Raw genomic sequence first — 21,412 nt, forward strand, 5'->3', positions numbered from 1 at the left:
TTTCAGTATCATTATTCCTCTTCATAATCGGTTTCCAGTTTAAACATGAATGCCTGAATAATGCCAATATTCCAACTTGCCATTGACTAGAGGAGTCTTACAGTGGTCTGGGAATGCTGTAAAATCTCAACCAGAAAGCTTGATGAAGGAGAGACAACATGAGGAGATTGTTAGATTGCAAATGTTGCATTTTCAGATCTCTGCAATATAGCTGGCGAGCATCATTATTTTTATAGAAAAGAATAATGTGAGATAAAGGTGTTCAGCAAGCAGGTTTTCAATTTAATATTGAACTTTCATTCATTCAATTTTGAAAGGGATTAGTCAGATCACCATTTCCTTTGGAAATTACAAGCAGGGTCAATTACAGTTATCAAGACTGTCTCCCACCACCCGATGACAGCATGTGAACATGACCAACAGCGCTGAAACCGAACTTTAGTGCTTTGTCTAAACCACACATCAAAGGTTTTTTTAAGAACAAGCAGATGAAAAATCTGGTAAAATATTCAGAACGTATCGGTAAATTTCAGAATTAAATTAACTGTTTAAAGACGAAGTGTCAAAATGGTAGCAGGGTTTGCTAATGGGCTAACAAAGTCCCTTTGGTCCAGTCAGATATGAAGACTTGGATACAGTGTGATTTATTCATTATAGAATATGCCACTACTACAATGTTTTCTGCAGTTTCAAATGAATGCACAATATGTGTTGCAGATTATTCAAGTTTATGAAAAGCTATCTGTGCTTCTTTTCCCCAAAACACAGCTTTTACCGCAAACTTTATACACTGTATGAGAAGCAGCTCCATCCCACTGGAAAGTGCTGAGTAACAAAACATCTATTTGTGGTGGTACATTAGACCAGCAGTTCCTGGACATCTGACAGCAGGCAGTCTGATGCTAATTTCAGTCCAGCTCAAGAACCCCCGAGGGAGGCTGCAGAGCCCAGCCCATTCTGCTCCAGCTCTGCTATCACGGACATGTGTTTGAAGTCTGCAGGGTGGTGGTTAAATGTCTCCACCAATCGGTACGTCTCCTGCCTCTGTGTGCTGTAGAACAGTTGCACCTGATTGGCCAAGCACTGAGCCTGATGGATGGTCTGGGGAGACAAGGGACAGAGGGAAATATTCAAGTCTTTACACATGAATCAGCCTGCCTACTGTCCAGGTCTGATACACTATACCGGTAATTTATAAAATAAAAAAAGAAGTTCCAAAAAAACTCAAAACATCAGTATGTTCCAATAATTAGGGCTTTTTTAAAAAAAATTAACTTACTATGAACCTGGTGTCCATCTCAGCTGTCATGAGCACAATGCCCTTCTCCTCCTTTAGGTCCGGGTAGTGGTAGAGGATCAGCTGACTGGGAGCGTTCTCACCCAGCGTCTGGAAACAAGCATTTAACACATAACAACAGTTATACTTTCCTACTGCTGCTCAAACATTTGTGTTATTGATTTACTAACGAGAGTCCCCACACTGAGTAACATTATGACCGTGGAGTTTTTATATTCAAAAATTTCAGGCCACAGAGCAGCTGCCAAACTATAATCACGTAAAGAGTTGAACCAAGAAGAAAGAAGCACATTTTAATGTTTTCTCTACTGGAATTGGGTTAGCAAAAGTAACAATACAAACAATCAGAAACACGCTGTATGTCAGGTCTGATATTTTTCCAGGCAGACAGTCGTTCGTTCCCTATTTTTGGGGCAATAAAACATTCACCTCCATATATGTGGGCTTTTTTTAATGAATCAATGCATTTGTTACAGCCAGAGTTTCTTATATATTTCCAGACAATATACAAATATACAAAATACAAGCATAGAGCAAAAACTTGGCATCTTTTGCTGATGTTTTCAAACTATCACTGTCTCCAGCAGAAGTCAGAAATCACTGGGTAAAGCGTGTCCAGTGCAGTGCTGAAAAAAATCTGAACAAATACATAATTTAACAATGTTGCCTCCTTTTCCAGGCTCCTGAACTAAACTTATCAAAGTTAAATGCACCAAGCTTAAAAAAAAACATTTTAGTTTTTAATCATCTAAACTATTTTTTTTTTCTACCACAAAATAGTCTTAACTTTACACAAAAAATAGCTCAACAAACTTCTCACTTGTTTGGATTTCTTTAAACCAATCACAGTTGTTTGGGTGGCGCTAACCCTTGGATGCAGCACAGCTGACCCTGCAGATGTAATATCATTTACTCAGAAGAATCAAATTCATCTGGCCAATGAAGATGTTGATTGTTGGCTTTTGAATTTCAGAGATGAGCAGTCTGTTGGGAGCCCTGACAGTGTGCGGGCTTTTCAGCTGCATTTGAAGGTGTTGTGAGTGTGAAGCTGTTTACCTGGACGTTGATAAGAGAGGTAAAGTGCAACTCGTGTCCAGACCACTGACCCACAAAGAACTCGTAACCCTCCTTCTGGGGCAATGCGTAAAGAAACTGAAGATGAAGAAAACGACAGAGAGACTGTGGTGATGAATTAGGAAAATATAGTGACAACATTTGACATGCTTCATGATCAGATCAACATCCATTATTAACTTTTGATGATTTCTCAGGTGCTGGTTATCTGATGCGCTGCAAGGTGACTCGGTGGTTAGCACCGTCGCCTCGCAGCTAGAAGAGCAAGCTGAGATCTCTCTGTGTGGAGTTTGCATGTTCTCCCCGTGCAGCGTGGGTTCTCTCTGGGTTCTCCGGCTTCCTCCCACAGTCCAAAAACATGTTGAGGTTAGTTGGTGATTCGAAATTGTTTGTTGGTGCTAATGTGAGTGTGCTTGTTTGTCTCTAAGTGTAGCCCTGTGATGGACTGGTGACCTGTCCAGGGTGTCCCCTGCCTTCATCCTAAGTCAGCTGGGATAGGCTCCAGTGAGGACTAAGCGGTGTATAGATAATGGATGGATGGATGGTTATCTGGTGTGTTGCATCCCTTCAGCCAGAAGCTGACTGTCAGTAGCAGAACAAGTCAGTGTTGATTGAGGAAATAACCACCATATCTGGAGATTCTGACAGACTGATAACCGTAGTGCTTCACTTTCTGCAGCTTCTCATCATGTCTCATTCTGAGCAGTAATCTTACCATCGGGCAGGACTTTGCTCTGTTGAAAATCACATCATAGATCTGTGTCTGCAAATACAACACATACAAGGAAAGACAGGACACTTGATCAATACCATGTGTGTACTGATTCATCATTGCTGGATTTGTAAAACTGTTTGCAAACATGTTCCATTTACCAGCGTCACTGTAAAACTGCACAGTCAAAGTTATAAAAAAACATCCCTGCTAAAGGCACAACTTTGCCACCAAAGCACACTGAAGTAAGAAATAGATTTAAGACATGTCAGATATGGCGAAAAGACAAAAACTATCTGTGCAAAACATAACTGATCTTGAGCAACAAGGGGTGCAAATAACCAAAATGATGCCTCTTTGGAAATTCAAACTGAGTGTGGAAGAAAAATAAAACAAGCAAACTTCAACAGCAAACACAAAATACTGGGATTCACTCGTGTTAAGCTCACCGGGATGACAGCGCTGATTGTGTCCTTTGTTGAGTAATATTTCATCCAAAGCTGAGAGGACAACAAAGCACAAGGAACAAAGCAAAGGTAAAAGAACAAACAGTTCCAAAACCTTCTACCTGCCACAGGAAGCAATTTGACCTCACCCCAGACTCACCTCTGAAATTTCCTCACCCGTCTTGTCCCTAATCAATTCCAGGTTGAGGATGGAGCCCAGCGTCTACAGAACACCACATTACAGTCTGTTACACATCGTCACCAAAATCATCAAGACTACTACAAATAAAACGGTAGCTTTTGAGTTGCTGGAGTATGTATGACTGTGGGTAAGATGACAAATAAGATAATAATCACACTGAGGTGATATTAATATGTTAGAAGACTGATAAAAAACTTAAATCATAAAGCACTTGCTATGGCCCCTGGTGTCCATTTGCTTTCCTTTATGTGGTGGATCCCTTATGGCCTCTGTGTAGGGAGACGGCTTGCATACACTTTTGATCTTCCCGCCTACTGCCGTGCCTGAGTGGACTACCAGCAGCTGTGATTTAACGGGAGCAGTTTGCCTTGGTGTCTCTCATTGTCTTGTCTTTTATGTGAAACCGAACCGAACAGGTTACTTGTAGCTCTGAGCTAATATGTGTTTAGAAGCACTTGTTTGTTTAGTTTTACACTTGCACTAATTTGTTCATTACTTTTGTAAGCTAGGGGTGTTGCTATTGTGTCTTAAGTTTGGCTAGGGAGTGTAGCTATTTTGTTTTAGATAGTTTCTACAACTGTTAGCGTTCATTTGTTTTAATTGGTTCTTTGAGTTAGCAAGTCCTGTTTTCTTTGTTGTATTACCATCTTTTCTTTTGTTACTTATAGAACAAAAATCAAATCAAGTTTATTGTCATTTTGCTGTACATATACAAGAGTACAGGTAAGATGAGAGAGTGTTTCTTCAGGATGGTGTGTATGTGATGGTGTGTAAGTGTTTGCATATCTAGATCAGCAGTTCAGCATTCTGACAGCTTGTGGAATGAAGCTGTTGATCATTCTGGAGGTTCTTCATTTAATGCACCGGAAATGTTACTTAGCAATAAACTGCTTTACTAAACCAAGAACACCTGGTTTGTTATCCTCCCAGCAGATCCTAAATAGTTGGGCTGTAACACACTTCAAAATTGAGATTAAACTATTTAGGACAAAAATTATCATTTCTGCTCAGACTGTGAGGCTGGGAGTTCCAGAGCTGAGGGGCCCTGACTGAAAAAGCTTGAAGATCTCAGGTTGATGCAGCTCATACAGTGTCGTCCAAATGACAATAACAATGAATATAGAATAGAATAGAATAGAATAGAATAGAATAGAATAGAACTTTATTGATCCCCTTGGTGGAAATCTCAGGGAAATTGTTGATGTTGTTTGTAGATAACGTCACAAGTCCAACCCAGCTTTCAAGGTGATCTAACAAATTTGCAAAAGCTAAGTTGAGACTGTAGCAATATTAGTATTTTCTTTATGAGGAAACCTCAGTAATTATCAGAAAAAAAAACCCTGCTACACTGGTGTGTGGAAGTGGAGGCTGTTTATACCATTCTCCTCCCCTCAACTCACCTTGTTCTTAGTGAAACCTCCTGATGCTTCATCACCTGCAGCCATTTTGTCTCTTTTCTCAAACTGTAAAAATTGAAGCAAACAAAGAAATTTTAATTCTTCATTATAGTGGTGATAAATACAAGCACACAGGACGTCTTTCTCCATTTATGGCTAATACATTTCACTGTGCACTGTTACAGTTCAGCGGTTCACAGTGATGTCACAGTTTTATCCAGTTAGTAAAAAATACACGATTTAAAATAAGTGTAGATTTGGCTGTTTCATTTTCTCAGCAATTGGTGTAATTGTAATATTTCAGAACTTTAAGGACTGTCAAAGCATATATTCTTGGTATAAGGTCAAGCTGTGAGTCCAGCTGATACTCCACCTCCTGTTCCATGAGCCTGACGAACTCGGCCTGCTTGGAGTGTCCCAGCACCTCCTTCTGGGCCTCATGACGTTTCTCTAGTCGTGTCTTGTACTCTTGTGGTTTGGCACTGAAAACAAGTCAGATCAAATCAGTGATTTCAATAAGCGTTGTACAAATTTTTTACTTTTTAAATTGATGTTCCTTTGCTGGTACACTTGCACTTCAGTTAGTGACTTCCTACGTTTCTCAGAAAGCCTTTTGCCAATCTTTGTAGATGTTTTATTATTAATAAAACAATCAATTTGAAGACATCACTTGATACTCTGAAACTATGTGATAGACATTTTCTAAAATATACATTAAACAACAACGGAAGGCAAAAAGTGGAAGGAAAATGGAAGGTAGTTGCAGCACTTTTAAAAATGTATTTAGGACAGCAGTTCACTGCTTCTCACCCCTGACAGAGTCTGCTGCTGCAAGGTCTGTAAAAGTCCGCTTTATTTAGTATTTCTTTTACAAACAGGCAATATATTAATAATTTGAACTCAGAAATTTGGCATACATTTTTTGTTTCAAGCTTAATTTGTTAGAAGTTTCTATACATTGCCACACAGCAGCACATACTTATGAAGTTAAATTAAACCAGTTTGTCAGACTCCAGACATGTCTGAAGGACATAAAGGCCTGGATGACCTGGAATTTCCTTCATTTAAATTCAGACAAAACTGAGGTTATTGTATTTGGCCCTAAACACCTCAGAAACACTCTCTCTAACCAGACAGCGACTTTGGCCTCCAGTTGTACTGTAAAGAACCTTGGAGTTATTTTTGACCAGGTCATGTCATTCAACTCATACATAAAGGAAGTCTGTAGGACAACCTTTTTTCACCTGTGTAATATTGTCAAAATCAGGAGCATCCTGTCTCAGAGTGATGCTGCAAAACTAGTCCATCCATTTATAACTTCTACACTGGACTATTGTTGTTCCTTATTATCAGGACGTTCAAATAATTATCTTAAAATGCGTCAGCTAATGCTTCAGCCAGAGTTCTGACAGGAACCACCAACAGCGAAAAATCTTTATCTGAATTAGCTTCACCTCATTGGCTCCCTGTAAAATCCAGGATAGAATTTAAAATCCTGCTTCTCACATAAGAAACTCCTTATGACCAGTGTCCATCTTGTCTAAATGACTGTATTGTACAATATCATCCGAACACAGCAGTTTGCTCTCAAACTGCAGGTTTACTTATGGTCTCCAGAAGTAGAATGGGAGGCAGACACACTCTGTACTTTCAAGAATAGTCTTAAAACTTTCCTCTGGTAAAGCTTATAGTTAGGTCTGCTCAGGATCACCTGTGTTGTCCCTTAGTTGTGCTGCTAGAGCTTTAGACTGTTGGACAACTTCCCATTATATACTGAGCACATCTCCATTGCATTTCGCTGGCTTTGGGTCACTTTGTGTGTTAAGTGCTCCCATCTGACCAGCCCTATGAAACATTTCTATAGGCGGCCCTGACTAGTAATTAAAAAACAAACAAAAAAACACAACAATCGTAAATACGATGCTAGATGATTGAAATATGAGCCGAGTTTATCATTAGCCTGCCCCGCTTTCGAATAAATTTTCCACGATAACCCAGGGTGTATGCTAAGATTTTAACCATCAAATGATTTTTAAAACAGCAAACTTTGTAACGGGTCTCGGAGACCATGTTGTGCTGCCGGTAGCTCTGAGCCTGCTCACCTGCGCAGCTGCTGGATCTTGTCTTGGTACTTGCCGAAGAACGGGTTCTCCTCCAAATCCGGCTCCTTCCGCACAGAGAAGGCTCGGAACTGCGCTGGGACCAGGCCGGGGATCAGCGTCCTGATGCCGGTAGCTCTGACCGCTAACATTCCCCGATACAAACATGACATTTGTACCATAGCCGCCGCCATCTTTCCATCGTTCCCGTCCCACATCTATACATTTCCGGCGGGGACTGGGTTTAGATATTATTGGTTCCGCGACAAGACAAGTAATGACGAATATGAAAAAGTAATTGTTTCCGTACTTCGAACGCGTATGTTCATCATAAAAACACACAAAAAAATTATATTTTTCAGTCACATATCCTATATAGATAGACTCAAACTGTTCACTAAGAATAAAACAAAACATATAAACCCGGAAAGTAAGAACATGTCAAACATTGTATAATTAAAGGAAATATAAACCAAAAGTTATAGTATAAAATATACTAAGAATGAATAATGAAAATGAAATCATGTATATCTCATAAATGGGAATTTATCAACATAAAGGTTTGAGATGGAATTATTATTATTATTATTGTTGTTGTTGTTGTTGTTGTTGTTGTTGTTGTGGTTGTTTTTAAAACGGTTTAATTACATCTACTTAACTTTGAATTGGTTAGTCTAGGACAAACCGTAAAGACTATGAATTCGTAGTCACTGATATTTACATTGAGAACATAACACTAATGTCACACACACTAACACACAGGCATACATTCATGCAGGACCAATGTGAGGATTAATCTCAGTTTAGAACCATTTTTTAAAGAACCTTCCATTGGTTATAGAAACCGTAAGTCAATTTGTGAGCAATTTAGTTGTGTTCATCTGCAAGCAATGGATCAAAAGGAATCACAAAACATCTTCTAGCGATCTGGAATTTTTTTTCTTCCTGATCTGTATGTATGTGTGTGTGTGTGTATATATATATATATATATATATATAACAGTGGGATACTGTAATGTCCAAAATTGTTAAAATCATGAAAAATATGGCAAATATCTGTAAAGTAGCTGTAGGTTTAAGCCAATTTAAATAAACATAAACTGTATATTTTTATGGTCACCCATTGTAAAAGAACTGATTACTACTTGTAAAAATACAGATTTTTGATGTATTTGTTATTGCAGCCATTATCTGTAAAATCACAGTTTACCATTCACTATTTTAAAAAAAAATTTTGTATTTTTTTTCAGTTCATTTCAAACTAATGCACAACCTTTATATGTTGTATATCCTTCACAGAGAAGTAGTTAGCCTTATTAGGATTATTTAGTACTATCAAAGTATTACATCAACATACCTCTAAACCTCATCCATCGCAGAGCCACACAGAGAGACAGACAAACAAGCCCACTCACATTCACACCTACAGACAATTAGAATCATCACTTAATCTCCGCATGTTTTTGGACCTTTCTAAGTGTTTTTGCAGGCATCAACAATAAAAGTGACTGATAAGCAGCTTAAAACTTTTCATGCATGCATTCAGTTTTTTTTCAAACTTTCACATTACTCTGAAACAAGACATAAAACATGTCTACCTCGATCTTTGAGCAAGTTACACAGCTGCCTGCTGGAGTAAACACTGCACATCATTGGTTTAAAATGCATTTTAAGGCAAAACACTACAAGTGAATAGGGTAAAGATTTAAACTAACTAACTTACTTACATTGGGATGTTTTTTTTGTATAGCACAAGTTTTCTGACATTTTATGTGAAATATGCAAATAAGGTTTTATCTTGTTAAAAAAAAAAAAGTACATACTTGCTAAACTATCCATCCATCCATTATCTATACACCGCTTAATCCTCACTGGGGTCGCGGGGGAGCTGGAGCCTATCCCAGCTGACTTAGGGTGAAGGCAGGGGACACATGGACAGGTCGCCAGTCTATCACAGGGCCACACTTAGAGACAGACAACCAAGCACACTCACATTCACACCTACGGACTATTTAGAATCACCAATTAACCTCAAGAGGTTTTTGGACTGTGTGGGAGGAAGCCGGAGAACCTGGAGAGAACCCACGCTGCACAGGGAAAACATACAAACTCTATGCAGACAGATCCCGGGTGACCCCACCGGGATGCGAACCAGCGATCGGCAACAGTGTTATCAACTGTGCCACCTTGCAGCCCTACTTGCTAAACATCTATAACAGAAATCTGAACCATGGATAATCAAGTTCAAACTGCCGACCTGTTAGAGTCAAAGGATTTTACAGAGATGAATTTTTGATATATCTGTTTTTATCACTTCATAAAATGTAGAAACACTGTCAACAGCCAGAAAACATCTGTTTTCTCCATGTTTTTAGAAATAAACTGTTCTATGAATCAGGCCCTGACTGATATATGAACAAAGCTCTCAGTGAAAACCTTCAGAATATAACCAGGAATAAAACAGGACAGTTTGGTGTATGGACATGCCGCTAATATAAGCTTTTTGGCACAGAGTAGAAGAAACAATCATTTTGTAAAGTTCCAGTCACTTGCATTAGACCACTGTTTACATGGTTAAAAACAAACAAACAACAAAAACATCTGACTTATAGATATCACAATGAAACCTTTCATTTTATTTATATTCAGTCACATCAGTCTATTTTGCCATGTGTTCAAAAATTTATAGTTTTCCTTTTATGCGTTATTAGACAACCTTATGATAATTTTTTACAAATTTTCTTTTTTGCTTCCAGCTCTAATTTCCACCACCATCAACCACTTTGTAGTTCTGACGCAATATTTTAGTAGAAAAAATGTTTATAAAGAAAATGATCAGAAATACAGAGAAGGGTTGGCAGATTGTTCCCTGCTGGTTCAGTTATTATTGTGAATGATGTGGTTTTTCTGGAAGTCTGAATAACTGTCCACTGTAGTGGACGCATGCATCAAAAGTTTAAATCTAAGTTGTTCAGCTCTAAACTTGCAGACTTTGACTGTCAAGATGCAGTCATTTGTTGTGATCATGACTGCGTGTTTTGACATATTGTAACCTCTAGAGGTCACTATAGACTTTTATTGGAACCTGCTTGAACATTCTCTACATGCATAAAAGCAGCATTTTGTTACATTAAAGCCCTCAATCCTGTCTGGACACCGCTGATCACTAAAGCCACGTTTCCCAGCTCAGCTTGATGAAGAATAACAATCTGCTCCAATTCTCCTGAGTCACTTACAGTTCTGATACACACAGCTTTTCCACAGTGTGTATAAACCCACTGTGTGTGTGTGTGTGTGTGTGCGTGCGTGTGTATGTGTGTGTGCGTGCGTGTGTATGTGTGTGTGTGTGTGTGTGTGTGTGTGTGTGTGTGTGTGTGTGTGTGTGCATGGACAGACGCCATGCTGGCTGTAAATTTAATGAGATGTTTCCCTGATGACTGTCTGAGTGCTCCTGTGTTTACTTTCCACAGCCAATAATTTTTCAATCACTAATCAATAAACAAAGCAGCTGGGAGCAGTTGAGTGTACATGTGGGCCCCAGCAGATGAAGTGATGATGTTTTTATTAGTGTGTATGTGGCAGTTTTTTCATGCTGCATCCAACAAAATGCCAGTAAAAATGTGAACTACTCAAACAATGAAGATGGATATTTTATTTTCTTTATGTGCATCATTTTAGACACATTTCTACAAATGCCTTTCTGAAACAGTTGGCCATTTTAAGCCACAGTGAAGAAAGAACTGAAGACTTTCCAAAAATCTCTCCTGTTTCCGTGAACAGTGTTCAGCTGCAGCATGAGCTGCTGCTGATGGAATCATCTGTAGCTTGAACATTTTCTTTTGTGGAAATGTGTAAAAAAAAAAAAAAAGTGGTGGAGCCCTAAAAACAAAATGTTTTAAATGTTTCACTGAGGATAATCAGTGAAAATGCTGAAGGAAGCAAACCTGAAGTGTACAGTGCACAGAGAGGAGATGTACAGAGAGAGATGAGTGACTGCATGCAACAAGACACAACATACTAGAATCATTGGGACACTGAAAACCCAGCCTTTTTGGGATCCTGACATGTTTTGACTTTTCTGATATATTTACTTTCAACAATTTAACAGGGCAAGTTAAAGCTATTTTTTTTGGTCTGTACAAAAGCTTCCAATATAAACAAGAAAAATATTAGTGCTTTACATCCAGTTGTTATGTAGGAGTAGTATTCATCTGCATACTGTGTGACTTCAAGTGAGTGCAAAATCATGTGTTTTTATAAGAGAGGCAGAGGTTTTATAGGCCTGAGACATTCCGCACAATGCTTTCATTATTTTTTTCATCATACTGCTGTTGGCTAAATAGTCATTTATTTGGTAACTCACATTCATCCTTTGCCGTCTAGAAGTACATTACAGTACAACCACTGCACAGCGTTACTGTATGTAATTCCAGTTGTATGAAAACATGCTCCAATAAAAGACCCCTGTTGTCCACATTTACACCGTTTGCTGCTGGTCTTTTCAGCACAAAACAACACAACTGAGATTTTCAGTGATCACTTGCAACGCAGCTGATGATGTGTAATGTGTGTGTGTTTAGTGGCTTTCTTTTTGGGTGACTCAGACAGTCAATTAAATGTGTTAGTGCACATAACAGTATGACCTGAAGCACAAACTGCAGGCTGCTTTCCACAGCAGGAATATGAGGCAGGCACAAGGTGGTGCTAATGTTGGCAGGTCAGACGTACCTAGCCTGGAACACTTTTTTATCCCCTAAAAATGATCCCGGAAGAGGTTTTACAGGTGCGGTTCCTACAGTTGAAACACACGGAAAGGTTCGGGCCACCATACAATGACAGTATTATTAGTGGATTTGACCTATTTAAAGGGGAAAAACAATACAAAGGTACCTGGATAGAAAATTTTACCTAAAATTTGTCTGGGATTAATTTTCTGTCTACATCTGCACAATAAACTGATGTTGGACTAAAGTAAACATTTGCAATAAGAAGCTAAAAGCTTGACGGCAAACCCTACATGGTTGACTGCCTTGCATTGTGTTGTCCTACCTTTATTTATATTTTTAAAAAAAGGAAAAAGAAAAAAATAAAATCACAAAACAAAAAACTGTTACGGTGAAACAACGGTTCTGCTGCAAATTGGTGGACATGCAGCCTGGTTCATTTAATGGCCAACCAGAAGGAAACCAGTTGTAGAAAAACTTCTGAGGTGGAAAAGCAACATGTGTCTTCAGGACATCAGATGCACCTTTTTTGGTTCGAACTCATTAGATAGACACACAACAGACTCAGTGAATGAATTGCACCGACCTGTATTAAATCATGGCCTCATGTATTATGTTGCACAGAATATTTCACTTTAACCTGCCATTGAAATTGTCTGAGTCATCTCTTAACCTTGCCTGAATTCAGCTCTGTTGTTTTTCTAGCTTTACATTGTGGTGGTTTAACTTGAGACAGGTCTGTATTTTAAAATGAACAGAACTAAAACTGTTATCATGCAATACAAATCTTTGTTTTCCTTCTCATCTTTTATACCAAGAAACTACAAGCTAGTTTTTTAAAATGAATGTAGTTGCATACAAATTAGTAAAATTAAGACACAAAGCCTAATTTATATACATTTGCCAGCAAAATCCTATCAATGAAAATGCTTTTATGGGTGAATTTTACAAGAGGGAATTCAGATTGTATATTTTTGGACATTTTACAGCTGTGTCTGTGTCTATAAACACACATCTTCATTCTTGGAGCTGTCAGACACTGACCGCTTTCTTTAATCTACTCTCTGCTTCTCTTTTTTCTTCCTCTCCTCACTGACCTGCTGAACCCCTCCTCCTCCTCTTCCTCCTCCTCCTCCTCTTCTCTCTCGCTCTCTTTGTTATGGGGGTCCTGCACAGAGGATGTATATTTTATGTGTGGCTCTGGAGGCTTTTACCATTAATTATAGAGAAACACTAAGCTCTCCATTTGCTGGACAGATGTTATTTTTTACTTAAGGAGAAAAAGGGGACTGTTCCATAATTCAGAAGTAATCCCGCTCACCAGAGAACAAATAAATAAATGAATAAATAAATAAAGCAAAAGCAAAAACCACAAACATTTGGTACAGTGCTGTTGTGTGCTCAGACATGTAACACAGCAGCTGACACACACGCAGAGATTTTGTCCGCAGTGTTCAGCCTTTAAGTGCCTTCCATGTAATAAATATGGAACAGCTGCTCAATCATTTAATTTTTTATTCAATCTCAAGTATTTCACAAAATCACACAACGGAACCTTTTTTTAAATTTTCTGAACAATGGATGTGTACAAATGGTTTTTCAAAGCTGAAATATTTGGTACAAATCTGCAAAGGGGAAAAAAAACAAAAGAATGTGTCAAAATATAGAGCTTTTAAAAACTAGGAACATCATCACAAACTTGTGTTGGTCAGCTGAGTAGAGCAAAAATGACAAAGATGAAATTAGAGCAATTCTGAAGGTTGATTGATTGTTAAAAATTTAATTTATCAACAAAATTGCCAAACATTTTCTGCTTACAGCTCTCTCTCAGATGGGAGGATTTGCTGTTTTTTCTCTGTTTTATATTTTTAAAACAAAATATCACCTCAGGCTTTCAGACTCTTTGATTAGTACTTTTAAGGATTTCATAGATGACATTGACAACACTGCAGTCGTGTCCTTGGTAACATGTTGGGGATTTTGGGAAATTTTACAACATAAAGGAGGAGCCTTTTGGGGTCAGTTCAGTTTTTTTTTTTTTTTTTTTTTTAAATATTTAAATTTGTGTTTAATATGTGTGTTATTTAAAATGCTTGGGGATTATCTTGTATTCTGCACTGAGCAGTGAAGTTTAGATAAAGAGTATTACAAAAATATAACTGAATAGTTATACTCTTAACAGTGCATTGTGTGACATTTTATATATCTGAAATGATCAATCAACTATTTGAAAAATGAAAATGACAAAGAAAACGTTGTTTTGTTGTAGCCCTGCAGCCAATGAATCTACAGCATCTCATTTTAACCAATACAAAATACATTTTTAATGTTCGACAGCTAAATGGTGTTAAAACCCACAGAGCATTATTTTTAGTTCTAATGGAGAACCTTGTACTTTAAAAAACACCACATGCATCAAGCTGCATTTTAAGGGAATGTGTGCAAAATGACAGAAGACCTCCAGGTTCTGACTATTTTTCTCAGAAAAAGTAAGAATGAGCAGATACAGAACATGCTGTCAATGTGAAAAAGAGAAGCTACTTATGAATTTAAGAGACTAGATTGAGCAGTGAGGAACAATTTATAGGGAGAATCAAGATCTCATGAGGTTAACAATATAAAACATTTAAGAATCACTGGAAGTGAACAGCTGTATTTTGCAGCCCAGAATCCAGGTATTATATCAATTAAAGCTTCCTGATGCACATTTTACATTTATGTAACATCATGTAGTTCTTTCAGATAAATTCACTCAACAGTGTTACAACCTTAGATGTCTTGTGCGTAATTTTATGCAAATTTCCTCTCTGCTTCATTTGGATTATCCTCGAGAAAAAGTTTTGCCCTTATGCTTTCCTTTAGGTGTCCATCCTATTTAAACTTAGTGAAGTATTCCTGTCCAACAAAATGGAAATTCAAACATGTTTAGCTAAATCCACGGCAGCTGGACAAACTGAGAAGATGATGTGTTGTGACAGAAAGTGCAACAACAGCTACTAAATGGTGAAACTGCACACTGAAGTTATTTGATATACATTTCTCCAAATTTCAACCTGACAGATTTGACATCTTTGGAAACTTTGTTTCAACAGTTGAATACTTTGCCCGTGGTTTAAACCGACAGTTTGACCTCCGCAGGAATCAGTACAGACTGATCCTTGCAGCACATTAATAGGGTTACATTTCTTATTTTAGGGAAATGTGTATAAAATGACAACATCCATACTGGCAAAAACTTGGTAACTTCTAGCAATTTCATTGTTTCCCCAGACAGCGATCCCAACTAATACTCTGGAAACCAGATCAATAATTAATCACTTAGTCAGTTAGCTGGCAACAATTTGCAACTGATTGACCTTTTAAGCACATTTTAGTTTTTAGTTTTTTTTTGGTAAAAATACTATTTTCGACACTTAATTTCCTTGGGTTGTTTTTAATTGATGGTCAGATAAATACAGCAATATGAATATGTTAATATGATGTTTTTTTAAAACATGTTTTTAAACACCATGAATACGTTATTAGGGGAGAAAATGAAAACAATCATTGGATGTGACCTCCCATTTCTCCTATGACAGAGTAACATCACCTTACTGTAGTTTTGTGTGTGTTAACCTCTTAACATTTATCTGACTTTCTACTAAAAAAAAAAGAATAAAAGCTTGGAAGCATTTGGTTTGTTTGATTCGTACAGTAAAAATAGTATGCAGCATATGGTGATTCAACAAGTCTGTGTGCCTACAGATGACAGAAGAGGGAGGCAGCAATCATTTTGCTGTGCACACACTTTTATTACAAAGTGAGATCTTGCTGCTGCTGCTGCTGCTTTGGCATCTTAAAATATCACCACTGAAATTGTGAAACTGTTAGACTATTTCACTTAAAAATGCTAATGCTGTTCAGTGTCTTTGAAGCAGTAAGTGTTGAAGGACATACAGAAAGATGGGAGCAAGTTAACAAATCACAACCTTTCAGCAAATGAGCCAAATAAACCAAAGTCAGTGAGAAGGGGCAGGAGATGGGGGATGGAGCATCTGACATAGTTGATACCCTTCAGTGGTGCAACTTTCTGACTTATTTGTAATTAACAAAACTATGTAGACCAAAATGATATGGAGTAAAACTGAACTGATCCTGTTTTAAAGTAGATTTCTCTTAATTCAGTGAAGCATTAAGTGAATCCTGGGGATAAAAGGAATCTAGACTACATAAATATTCTATTGATTATTGTTTCCTCCATATATTAAAAAATATCCTGCTACATTTTAGAATAGCTCTGCCATGTTTCCATACGAGTCTCAGACTCTGCGGTTGGACTGTGTATAACGTGTGTGATGAGGTTTGATTTCAAGCCATGGGGTTTTTAGGGTCTTGGGACCACTCACTTACTCTCCCTCAGGCAAGTTGAAATCGCACCCCTGGGCCAGTGGATGACCCTTATTCACACCTCCTGCACACACATGCACACACACACACACACACACACACACACACACGGTTAAGCACTCACTCATATACACACTCAAAGAAAAAGGGTCAGGCTTGGCAAAGGATTCCTATCGTTTTAGAGAGGGATCCCATTAAAAGTGCATGAGTGTGTCTGTCTAGGAATCAAGACACCCGCTTTGCCGCTCAGCCGATAGCTCTGTATGTGTGCGTGTGTACATATGTGTGTCTTATTTATTCATGTACACTGTTATTAGGACATCTTGGGACTGGCCTCACTCACTCACTGCAGGAGCACTTGAGAATGAATGAACATGTAATTTTATCTCAAGATTTAAGATTTCAAGTCCTCATGTGATCATTGACCTCTGAACCAAAATCCTGCAAGTACAGAAAATAAATGACACAGCCACGATGTATGCAGTCTTGAAGGCGAGTAGTATAAGCACTTAATTTTCACAGTTTTTATGTCGCTGATCATTCTTCTGTGTCAGTAGGGCTGCAGGAGCTGCTGCAGCTTCCTCCAGCTCATGCGTGAACTGTAACATTTTGCATAAGCATTAAAGCACACAGAAGGAGAGAAATGAGAGAGGATCTGGGAGGAGAAAGATGAAGGAAAAAGAGATGTCCCGTTAAAATCTGTAGTGATGCAATATTTTGTTGGTTTAAAACTCTCTTTTTCTTTTATATGCTGCTTTTGTGGAAAGTTGGTGCAGACACTATTCCCTTAATTTGGCTCTAAAACTGAAAATAAAGCATCATGTCTCCTTAGCTAACAAATAAATACACTCTGAAATTACAGGAAAATAAACTGAAATTGTAGATTAAAATCAAGGAAGGTGTGTAAAACGTGCAATGCATTTTTGACAATCAGAAAATACAAATAAAACATGTTACTGGACTGACAAAAATCACAAGATAAACTGAGAAAAACGTTTGGTCAGGAACAGAAAGTACGTTTTGTTGTTGCTGTTGTTGTTGTTTTTTTTTTAACCAAATTATGACGAGAAAAATATGACTTTTTGTGTACATGAACACACTTTTACATCAGCAAAAAATGCTGTATTCACATTGGCAAAAATGACAAAACACTGCAGAAGTTTAATTGTTGTCATCTTTCAGTTTCTCTTCATATCTGTTTTTAAACTCATGCAGGCTAGAAATAGATAAGTAGCTAAATATATTTCAGGAAAAAATAAAAACAAATTCATGCTCACAAAACGGATGTATTTGTCTCACCGGATCCTCGCTCTCCTCATGTCTCCGCATCTGCTCTGAGCACAGCGGGGAGATGGACGCAGCTTTGCGGCTGCCGCAGCTTCCAGCCGGCAGGCGGCGCTGCTCGCACACAAACCCGGCAGGGCTCCGAGGCCACAGAGGGGCCACAGAGGAGCAGCAGGTCCCGATAATAACAGACAGACAGAGGTCACGGTGAAAGAGGAAACAAACTCAACACTCAGGTCTGTTTTTTTTTTAAGGATACTTTGGTTAATACAGTGCTGATAAATGTCCACTTGCTTCTTCTAAAAGGAGAATAAAAGCATCCGATGTCACTGTTTTCTTCTTGTTTCAGCACTCTGCTCATGTCTTACTTCTTCTATTCTCCACTTCCTTTCCTTTCCTTTTCTCGTTTTACTCTTTTATGTATTCCTTCTTCTCTCCAAGTCATCCCCTTCTTTGTCATTTCTTTCTATCTTCTGTATTTTGCTCATTTCCTTTCATGTTTCTTCTTTCCTCACCCCTTTTCTAACTCCTCTTTTGGCCTCACCATGTATGAGATCTCATTGTTACCACTCTACTTCATTCATTCTTCTCCGTTTATCCTGTTTATTTCCTCCCTTTTATCCCCTCCTGCTGTATCCTATTCTAAACTCCTTTTCTTCCTTTCATCACATCCTCTTGTTTACTCTTCTGTCTTCTCTCGTCTTCCCTCTTCTTTACCCCGTACTCCACATTCTGTTCTTAACTCCCTTCCTTTTTATTCTTTTCTTCTCTCTTTTTTCCTCTCTCTGCCGCTCATCTCATCTTTCTTCAACTCTCCCCCTGTTTCTTCACTTTGCTTCCCTTCTTCCCCTTGAATCGTTTCCTACATGCTCTCCTCCCTGTATACTTCATATCTTGCTTTCTTTATTTTCTTATTTCCTAATTACTCTTCTCCTCTCCTCTGTCCTGGCCACGCTCCAAGGACGGATGGAGGGGGAGCATCCGGCGCGTGCTCAGTGCTGCTGACAGCTGTCACTTTGGCTGGTGGTAATGCAGATGGCTAACCTAAAATGAGCAGGGACAGGCCTGCCGCTCAGCGCGTCGCTGACCACCTCCCCTTCCCTCCCTCCCTCCCTCCCTCCCCACCACAGGGAGCGGTAGCAGCGGAATATGTGGTGAGGGCTGAGGTGCAGGGTGCTGTGGTGGGCTGGGAGAGATAAGGCAGAGGATATAAGAGGGGTCAGCGGGGTCATGGTGTGGTTAGCACTGACAGCAGGGCTCTGAAAGCGATCCAGCGTTAACGGAAAGGCCAAAAACGAGCCTTGACGAGAAGGAGGAAAATAGTGAGGGAAAGAGGAGGGATAAGCATCAGTCATTGAAGAGGAAGTTTTATGTGGAGGATGAAAACTAAAAGAACACTGCGTCTTAAAAAAAATTTAATCTGTTTACAAAGAGGCACAGTTCTATCAAAAACCTGTTTGAAAAGCCCCAGTGAAAGCTCTCAAAGTTAACCGTAGCTGCAGTATTGATCTTGCAAACAGTGCTGGACAAAACATTAATACACTTCAATTCCCACAGTCGACAATAAACTTTGTGTGTCAAAATTTTAGCCAAAATATAGGTAAGGACATTTCCAATTGGGCGAACTCAATCTGCTAAAAAAAAAAAAAAAAAAAAGATTGTGGAATGAATTTAAAATTTCCAGACTTACAACTTATGGAAAATTTTTAGTCAAAGTCAAAATTCATGGTTTTATCAACTGATGCTTAATCATTGGTGTTGTCACAATAGCCAGTAAACTAACAGCTACAAAAAGCTGACGACACAGGGCAGCAGAAATTAGAAGAGTGTGGAAACTGGTTCCAAGCTTGCAGAAATGTTAAAAAAATATTGGTTACATCCAGCCTGTACCACTCCAATGCACATTTTCACTGTATGTATTGGCAACAATATCTACTTTAATGATATAAAATTATAGTGTTAAATAACACCCAGTTTAAATTTCTTTAAAATAAACACAACTAAATGCACAATATTAAAATCTTTCAGTTTTTCAATGTGTCTACTTTTTAAAATTTTTTTAATCTTCCTTAACATGGAAGATACCAGTGCTGTAAATATTATAGAAAGATGTCCTGTCGTTCTTCAGAGACTATTTTTCAGCTGCTCTTTGCTGGAGGGGCTATGTTGCTCTGCCTTCTATTTAAAATACCCCAAAAGACTCCTCCAGGTCATCATTTTCAATTAATTTTTCATATAAAAACTTGGGTGATTTCAGCAGTGTGCTTTGGGCTTTATGTCATACTGGAATATTCCTCTTCTGCCAATGTTCTGCAGACTAGGAGTCATCTTGTCAGTCAGTGTTTTGGTGTATCCACAGTCACGGTTCCCTGCAGTTTAACAACAGCTTTTGCACTCATCCAGCTCCATATCCTCACACTTCCAGCGCTGTGGTCACTGTCAGGATTATATACTCACTGTGGCCATACTGACCAGTTTCACAACAACACACTGGACCCTATCAGAGTTAACTAATTCATCTCAATCTCCACTTTTATATATAGTAAACAGCATTTAATAACATCCAGTATCAATCTGGTTTAAATAAACACATTTCAACATGAAGGTGGGGTGCTTGAGCTCATGTGTTGTGGAAGTATGTCAGACACCAAATACAGTGGAATTCTAGTAGTTTGATAACCCCTAAAGGGCTTTTCCTAATTAATTAAAGGTAAGGAGGTGTCATGGTGGAGGAGCATAAACACAATCTAAGGAGCATAAACACAATCTAATGAGCCAAACAAAAAAGTTGTTTCTACTAATGGCTGGTAACTTCCCTATAAAGCATTAGTAAATGACTTATTAGTTGACATTAGGTACAGCTGTTAAACTCTTTGTAAAGATATTATTTAAATGTAGAGGCAGTGAAAAGGTCACTTTTAGAGGTAGGAATCATTTATGCTCAGGCTCGTTTCAGGATCCCCACCCACATGTTGAGAACTATTGCATTAGAGTAGATCGTATGACACAGAGACATCGAGGAAAAGAGAGGTGAGAGAAAGAGGAGGAGCAGAGGGATGAGGATGTGACAATTGTGTCTCTAAAAGGAATCTCGCTCATTAAAACAGCTGGTGTCAGACTTTGTCTTTCCTCCTGTATCTCTGTGAATGCCAGATGCATGCTCACTTTAACTGCGTGTGTGTGTGTGTCTGTGTGTGTGTGTGTGTGTGTGTGTCCCACTCTGTGCATATCCACAGTGCGTGCTGATTCAGCTCGTTATCTGATGGAGCCGTCGACAGAATGAGTTTAAATCTCAGCATCGCCGCAAGCTCTCACAGTGCTTCATCTACTGTTTGCTCTCTCGCTCACTCTCTCTCTCTCATTCTCATACTGTACTCTGCACATATCAGGCTTCACAGGTACACGCTTACTAGATACACTGCATATCACAAAAGTAAAAAAGAAAATCGTCATTTCACAGAAAGCCTTACGTAGCATTAAAGTACTTTCAGGAGGCCTCAGTTTCAACAGCCGTTGCTCAGACTGAGTTTAGAGAGAGAAGTTGGTGGCACTTCAGCATTAACATGTCATTCTAACACAATGAATGTTAATGTTCTGCTGTAACAGTGTCCACTCTTCTGGTTTTAAGCTTTTTGAGGCTGTCTGCTCATTTGCTCCCTTTCAAAACATGTTATGGTGAAAAACCGTGGGTCCTGGCATTCATTTTGGATGTTACTTTGATACAATGATAGAAAACTAAATAAATTCCCTACAAATCCTCTTTTTTTTTTTTTTTTTAGAAAGAATGGAGT

At 38.5% G+C, this 21,412-nt stretch overlaps 1 protein-coding gene across 1 annotated transcript; it reads right to left on the reverse strand.

Moving 5' to 3' along the window:
* Positions 1-261: 261 nt before the first annotated feature.
* atpaf1 (ATP synthase mitochondrial F1 complex assembly factor 1) lies at positions 262-7,445 on the reverse strand. Its single transcript, XM_008281794.1, has 9 exons — positions 7,231-7,445; positions 5,502-5,610; positions 5,132-5,194; positions 3,690-3,752; positions 3,533-3,583; positions 3,087-3,134; positions 2,354-2,449; positions 1,280-1,387; positions 262-1,101 (listed from the first exon to the last, which is right to left on the reverse strand). The coding sequence occupies exons 1-9, from the start codon at positions 7,443-7,445 to the stop codon at positions 919-921; spliced, it is 936 nt and encodes a 311-aa protein (XP_008280016.1). The 3' UTR covers positions 262-918.
* Positions 7,446-21,412: the final 13,967 nt, after the last annotated feature.

Source organism: Stegastes partitus, unplaced genomic scaffold, assembly GCF_000690725.1.
Source record: "Stegastes partitus isolate 25-593 unplaced genomic scaffold, Stegastes_partitus-1.0.2 Scaffold245, whole genome shotgun sequence".
NCBI lineage: Eukaryota > Metazoa > Chordata > Actinopteri > Pomacentridae > Stegastes > Stegastes partitus.